Source organism: Temnothorax americanus, unplaced genomic scaffold (assembly GCF_048541705.1).
Source record: "Temnothorax americanus isolate GAGA-0224 unplaced genomic scaffold, ASM4854170v1 Scaffold5, whole genome shotgun sequence".
Taxonomy (NCBI): Eukaryota; Metazoa; Arthropoda; class Insecta; order Hymenoptera; family Formicidae; genus Temnothorax; species Temnothorax americanus.
In genome coordinates, this window is record NW_027509657.1 from 7,025,080 (window position 1) to 7,031,577 (window position 6,498).

At 37.1% G+C, this 6,498-nt stretch overlaps 3 protein-coding genes across 5 annotated transcripts; 2 read left to right on the top strand and 1 right to left on the bottom strand.

The window, feature by feature from the left end:
- Nucleotides 1-249: 249 nt before the first annotated feature.
- Nucleotides 250-1,401, top strand: LOC143903739 (uncharacterized). Its single transcript, XM_077417600.1, has 4 exons — nt 250-368; nt 520-863; nt 938-1,045; nt 1,170-1,401. The coding sequence occupies exons 2-4, from the start codon at nt 523-525 to the stop codon at nt 1,399-1,401; spliced, it is 681 nt and encodes a 226-aa protein (XP_077273726.1). The 5' UTR covers nt 250-368; nt 520-522.
- Nucleotides 1,402-2,077: 676 nt separating this feature from the next.
- Nucleotides 2,078-3,420, top strand: LOC143903913 (small ribosomal subunit protein eS10). Of its 2 annotated transcripts, none has more exons than XM_077417985.1 (3): nt 2,078-2,225; nt 2,694-2,838; nt 3,050-3,420. In XM_077417985.1, the coding sequence occupies exons 2-3, from the start codon at nt 2,695-2,697 to the stop codon at nt 3,383-3,385; spliced, it is 480 nt and encodes a 159-aa protein (XP_077274111.1). In that variant the 5' UTR covers nt 2,078-2,225; nt 2,694; the 3' UTR covers nt 3,386-3,420. The 2 variants fall into 2 exon arrangements, with proteins under 2 accessions (XP_077274111.1, XP_077274112.1); XM_077417986.1 differs by having other exon boundaries at nt 2,176-2,320.
- Nucleotides 3,421-6,084, bottom strand: Bc10 (BLCAP apoptosis inducing factor bc10). Of its 2 annotated transcripts, none has more exons than XM_077417990.1 (2): nt 5,927-6,084; nt 3,421-5,771 (listed from the first exon to the last, which is right to left on the bottom strand). In XM_077417990.1, exon 2 carries the CDS (start codon nt 5,677-5,679, stop codon nt 5,437-5,439), a length of 243 nt encoding a protein of 80 aa, XP_077274116.1. In that variant the 5' UTR covers nt 5,680-5,771; nt 5,927-6,084; the 3' UTR covers nt 3,421-5,436. The 2 variants fall into 2 exon arrangements, with proteins under 2 accessions (XP_077274116.1, XP_077274114.1); XM_077417988.1 differs by having other exon boundaries at nt 5,859-6,083.
- Between the last annotated feature and the right edge of the window lie 414 nt (nt 6,085-6,498).

A 6,498-nucleotide genomic window follows, 5' to 3' on the forward strand; every position in this document is an offset into this window, starting at 1 on the left:
CGATCGAAAATACAAGATTTCGCACGTCATCGAAATATGTAAAGATAAATCACCGATGAAAAATAAGGTGTATTATTCCCGAGAATAGCGGGTTGCGAACCGCCGTAGACAAATTGAATATTTTTCAATTATTCATTATTCTTTTTCATAATTTGCATATAATAGCATAAAATCGCTGGACCAATGAGCATCTTATATGTAAATTAATATGGCGACTTTATGCTGGATGTTCATTGGTTTAGCGGTCTTATGCTACGCTTTGTGTGCGATGGCCTTTTAATGCTGCAATGCTGTATTCTGTATTATTTGTCTATTCATTGACACGAGGTCGCTTTGTAAAAGAAGAGGTTATTCTTAAATAAGAATCCGTAAGTGTAATCTTATTCCAAATTATGTTATATATATATATATCACATATATACATACGTTTATGTTTTATCTCAATCGTGTAATTTTTTCCGAAGCATTTAATTTCCAACATTCTTCCAGTTATAAGACAATAACCGTAATCACTTTTAGGTTATGCGTAATTTTCGGAAATTGTCTCAATTGAAAGAACGAAGAGAACGAACGTTAAATGTACGTCTTCCCCACGTAATAAAGGATAAAAAAGATGTTGAATGCTTATTTGTGGGTAATTTTCACGTAAAATTACCACGACAATCTAGTAGATCATGTCACGTAGTCTTTCCTACCGTGGAGGAAAAAAACAAGAACTATAAACTCGCAAGAGGTAAAGCGGACAATGGCAAACGAGTCGTTATTCAACCGCTCTCCGATCTTGCATTTAGAACAGAAACCAAGAAGATAAAGAAAAAGATTTTTATACCCGAGATCAAACCAGATATCCAAGTGACACAAACGTGAGAATATTTCTACTCGAATCGTAACTTTATTTCGCCAAGATTATTAATGATTCTGTCGTATACTTATACAGGGTATTTGTCTCAAATATAGTAAATGGTACGAAATCACATGAAATAAGAAGTGTCCTTCCTGGATGCGCTCGTGTTACTTTATTACCATCTTACAACAAGGACTTTAGGTAGGTACAATTTATTTAACTCGTTCAGTAAGTTTCTAACATTGCTGTAATACACACACGCACACCACACACAAAATGCTTGTCAAGATTGTGTCGCACGTGTAATACATTTTGTTATGTGTAGAAGCGCGATAGCTAAAATGGAAGATATTCAAATAGCAGCAAAATATCTAAGGGAGAAGCATAACTGGCCAATTTTAAAAAGACACAGAATATGTATGAAACCAGATACGAGGGCAAAACGTAAGAAGACGAGATCTACGAGTACTCCAAAAATTCATAATGAGAATATAACGAAGGAATGTAAGTCCAATGAGAGTTTAAATTATACAGAGGACAACAATGATGGCAATTAAAATAATTATTAATTATAGTAGACACGTTTTTGAAAATTTATAAGAAACCTAAATTACCCTCAAATTTAATCTCGGTGAATTTCTATCGTACGACTGTTTCAAAACTTACCGATAGAAAAAATACAAAGGAAAGATCTCTGATCCTATAATGACTTTAATCTTAATTTGAGTAAAACATTCGTTCCTGTCCGTAACTAAAACTTTACAAGTAAAAATTAAGGATTTACTTGCTACGTGTAATACAATTATTGAGTGGTACTTAGATTCGCGAAACTATCACTCGTTAATTTCAAACGATATAATTGATTTACATTAACGAATCGTGCGATAACTTTTATTACTACTAATACTACGTTTACGCGCGAGCGTTACATCTGTAGTAACTTACGATATATCACTCGTTTACGCGGAGTAACGTATCGCAAGTTGCTACAAAATCCCGTTTACGCGAAGGACGTATCGTAAGTTAACTACAGAAGTATAATAAAGCTCGCGTAAACGTAGTATTAATCCATTTTTGTGGTTTGCGCCGATCCGTACTGCGCATGCGCATCGTCATTATTTTGGGTGGAACCAATCAGAGGAGTTTTCTATGTGCGGTAGTGCCAGGTAGTGCCATAGTGCATAGTCGGTGTGACGTGGATAGACCTTAATTTTCGCTCGTCTCGAACTCGAAACTCGAATAATTCAAGATATCGCAAATCGATATTGAGACGTAACGCTAATCGATATTGTTTGCGAGCGAAGCAAAGAACGAAGAGAAGAGACTCTTTCTCTTTCCACTTCCAGTCTTTCCGAGAAGAGGCGCACGCTGGAGTCATCAAGTGCGTTGAGTTTCCTACGATATCCGTTTTAATCCTGCCTATTTACAAGAATTACGAAAAAGCGAAAAGTTCATCGAAATCCATAATCTATACAAGTCAAGTATATTTTATTGCATCCAGTTTTCACATATTATTACACGGAATATTTGCGTGTTCGTACCGTGTACCGTGTACTCGGTCATATTTTTCTCCAATCTCAAAAATCTCTGTTTCGTCCGTTTTTTTTTTGTAATTCAAGATTATAGCTACGCAGAACGTAACTTTGAAACGCGATAATTTTTATGATAAAATATGTATTTGTATTCGCGCACGAGGGTTGTATTTTGTTGTTGCGATATCTACCTAACCTTAAAGAGTGTACATTCTGATGTTTGTGATGTATTTTGAATTGCCATATAATCCTTGTTACATCATAGTAGAACTATAATACTATATGTATTAGACTGTTTTCGTTATTGTTATTTATAGAATGTTGATGCCAAAGAAGAATCGTGTGGCTATTTACGAGTACCTTTTCAAGGAGGGAGTCATGGTAGCAAAGAAGGATTATCATGCGTCGAAACATCCAGAACTAGAAAATATTCCCAATCTTCAAGTCATCAAGGCTATGCAGGTAAAAATTTTTACCGTTTCCTTTACATTATGCATGTAAAGTAAAATCCTGTTGCATTGTCAGCGTAATTATTAGTTTGTAGATTAATGTGGATTGACGTTTCCAGTATGGGGGCATTTCGTTACTCGCGTGATGCGCATAATGCGAGTAACGGAACACGCCTTATGTGTGTTTGTGTGTATTCATTCGCTTTACCCATCCATCTTTTTAGTCGCTGAAGTCTAGAGGATATGTGAAGGAACAATTTGCATGGAGACATTTCTATTGGTACCTTACAAACGATGGTATTGAATACTTGCGTGGGTACTTACATCTGCCACCTGAAATCGTGCCCTCCACCCTTAAGAAACAACCGAGATCCGAGACTACGAGACCGAGACCCGCCGCAACTAGAAGCGAAGGCTCGAGACCAACGGAAGATCGTGCGGGATATAGACGAGGACCGGGCGGTCCTCCAGGTGCCGGCGACAAGAAGGCCGACGTTGGTGCCGGTACGGGCGATCTCGAGTTCCGCGGCGGCTTTGGTCGTGGAAAAGCCCTTCAATAATTTTTTTTCTCAAATAAATAAAATTATGAAATAAATGTGTTTTCAAGTTTTTATTTTGACACCCAAGTGCGAATCGCACTTTTATCGATACGTTTGTAACGTATGTTATACACTGAAGGAAAAGAAACGAACATTTGGTTGATGGCGGGAGCTTTATTACTCACGATATATATTAAAAACCTACCCTACAGCTCTCTTTATATATTTATTTCTTTATATAAATTTTCTCAGTTTTTATTTTACATGGAAGCAATGATTACGGAAAGTAGTATTTTAGCAAAGTTGCAGCACATTTTTAAGTTAGACCTGTTTTAATGAACGAATAAATCAATCGCGTTTAATCGGAACTTTCCAATCGAAGTCATCACAGATTATTTGTCTTTGTGCATATATATCAAGAAGTATAAACACAATTTTTGTATAGTTTCAAAGTTCTGGTCAAGCTTTTTCCTCAAATTCGAATAAAAATGTTTCTAAAATCGTTATAATTATTGCAATTCTGCCAAGGACAAAGTACTTTGTTTTATGTCAAAGTATTACGATATAAGCTTACACGATAGATGCGGGAAGATAATTGACCTTCGCATATTCGCTTCAAAGACAGATATAAAAGATTTGACTGACATGAGCTTCAATTCAATTTCCATCTATATATTCATGAGCTATTATATGGATAATTTTTTGTTACCATGACTATCGATATTTACAATGGTAACGCTACCTATGCTAAATTAGATATTATATTAATTAATATTTACGGATAGCGAGTAAATTTAAAATAATAAATTATAGCATAGAACTTGTGTATCATTTAAATCTCTGTTTATGAGACACGTGAATTAAAAAATAAATATAATTTATATTTCTGACAATATAAAATCAGCGATAAGAAGAGACAGATACGAAAGATACACATTTTACATCGTATTTTATCCCCTCTCAATCTCACCTCAGCCCCGCTTTCCATTTCCATTTATTTCTATAATAGATGAACAAAATTTGCCAGATTTTCAGGTTTCACTAATAAGTAGCATCTTAAATTTTAAGATGCTTTACTTTTCGTACATTATCGTGTATCACTTTGGTACAAACGTATTGTGCGAATACACATCTCGTTAAACGCTCGGTTGAAGTATTTAACAAAATTAAAATTATCCATATATTTTGCGTCTAACTTTAATCGAATAATCATTTTACGTATTACTTAAAGCTTAAAGCAAGCGATTTTAAAAAAATAAGTTGCGCTTCTGTGTAATTTATCAATGTATGTACATCTCTCCTTTTTAATACATATATATCGCATAAGGAAGAATCTAGGATCCCATTCGAAAAAGTAATCGTAATTTAGAATCGAGTAGAACAGACACTGGAATAAGAACTCTGCATCTAGAAACTATATAAAATATAAAAGGAATATCGAATATGCCATTGGCAGCGTAATCTTCGGTTTCCGTTTTATTGTAACAAGGGAGTTTTATTAATATGTGAAATTTAATTTTTTTCATATATTAAGGAATACAAGCTGCAATCGCTCTACAATCTGGAAATTTACTTTACTCCAGCCAACAATTGCGACAAAACTCTAGAATCTACATATGAATATCGTCAAATACATCGTATCACATTTTTGCTTATTCGGAATTCTGTGATTTCAACTCTATATATGTACATTCAATATATAGTATACAAATGTCCAATAGAACGTTACATCGTAGATCGACTGAAATTTTTGATAAAATGGAAAGCTAATCTTGGTGAACCTATAGAAATTAAAGGCTACTGCTCGTACAATCTATCGCTTTCTCTCACACCACAAACAAAAAATAATTTCGTATATTATGCTCCAGCATGAAGAGGAGAGGGGAAGGATGGGGAGGAGAAGAGAAGAGAGAAGAGGAAGGGATACGAAAAAAGAGGAGAGAAGGGAAGAATGGTTAACTCACACACACTTGCTCTCTCTCTTTCTCTCACACTCGCGCACACGCAATGGAAAAAAAATCGACAAGGGGATAATTCTCTAAATGTTATCGAGTTAAACACAATCGGTGATCTTAGCCGTTGTCGCATCTTACTGTGTCGCAATTTGTACTCCAGAGTAGGCAATTGCCTATTCCACTGTAACAGATGAGGAAGACGGCGGCGAGAAATACGAGGCTGCAGATGGTACAGGGCTTGCGCTCCAGAAAGAATCCGATTAGATAAAGTGCCATGAACATGACGTGGGTTTGCAGCAACGCTGGGTTCACTGGTTTCGGGATGAGCAGCACCGGAATCAGCCACTGTAGGCAGTACATTCTCTCTGGATCGTATGGGATAGTCGGAGTTGCGCTCGTAACGTCTCTCTCTCTCTCTCTCTCACGTCAAACTATCTCGTCTACGACAGGACCTTCGGGGAGTAACGACAATGACGTTAGTGAGCGTTATTCGGTACCTGATAACTTGGACATCCATCGACATAAAAGCCGTTATTAACCTCATTTGGAAGCATCGTCGTTCGCATGCACGAATCAATTCATCGTCATCCCTTAAAATTAAACATACATTTTTCTTCGTCGTTCGTGCACGATCAGCCGATCGCAGCCGACGCAGCCGATGGACTGACAATGTGACAATTTTGATTTCGCACAATTTCGAAACTACTTTACAAACGCAAACTAAACGCACATGTGACGTCGCGATCAGCTGCGCGAGCTGCGGGGCTGCGGGGCTGCGGTGTCTAGAGGGGTCTAGAGTCCTAAGGTCTGTTTTCTATTGCTGCACTGCTACATGGCTTCCGATAGGTTGAAAATCTGTTGCCTGTGTTATTCCCTATTCCTATTGGGCGCGTTCAGTAGACCAAAACGCTGAGTAGCAGTCAAGCGTGATTGGCTTTTACTTTTAGAACCAACCAATCAACGCAGAGTATTGATAAGACGAACTCACACAACAGTTGTGTCATGATGCGCGCATTGTCTATAGTAAACATTACGTATGCTATAGATAAATGCGCGCATATGCGTGAAACGGAACGGACCCGGGATGTTTAGATCGGTTAACGACAGATGACGCGTGTGATGCGTGGAAAATCAGCCCTATGCCGTAGTGATCGTTAGCAATCGCTAGGTGTCGCTTTG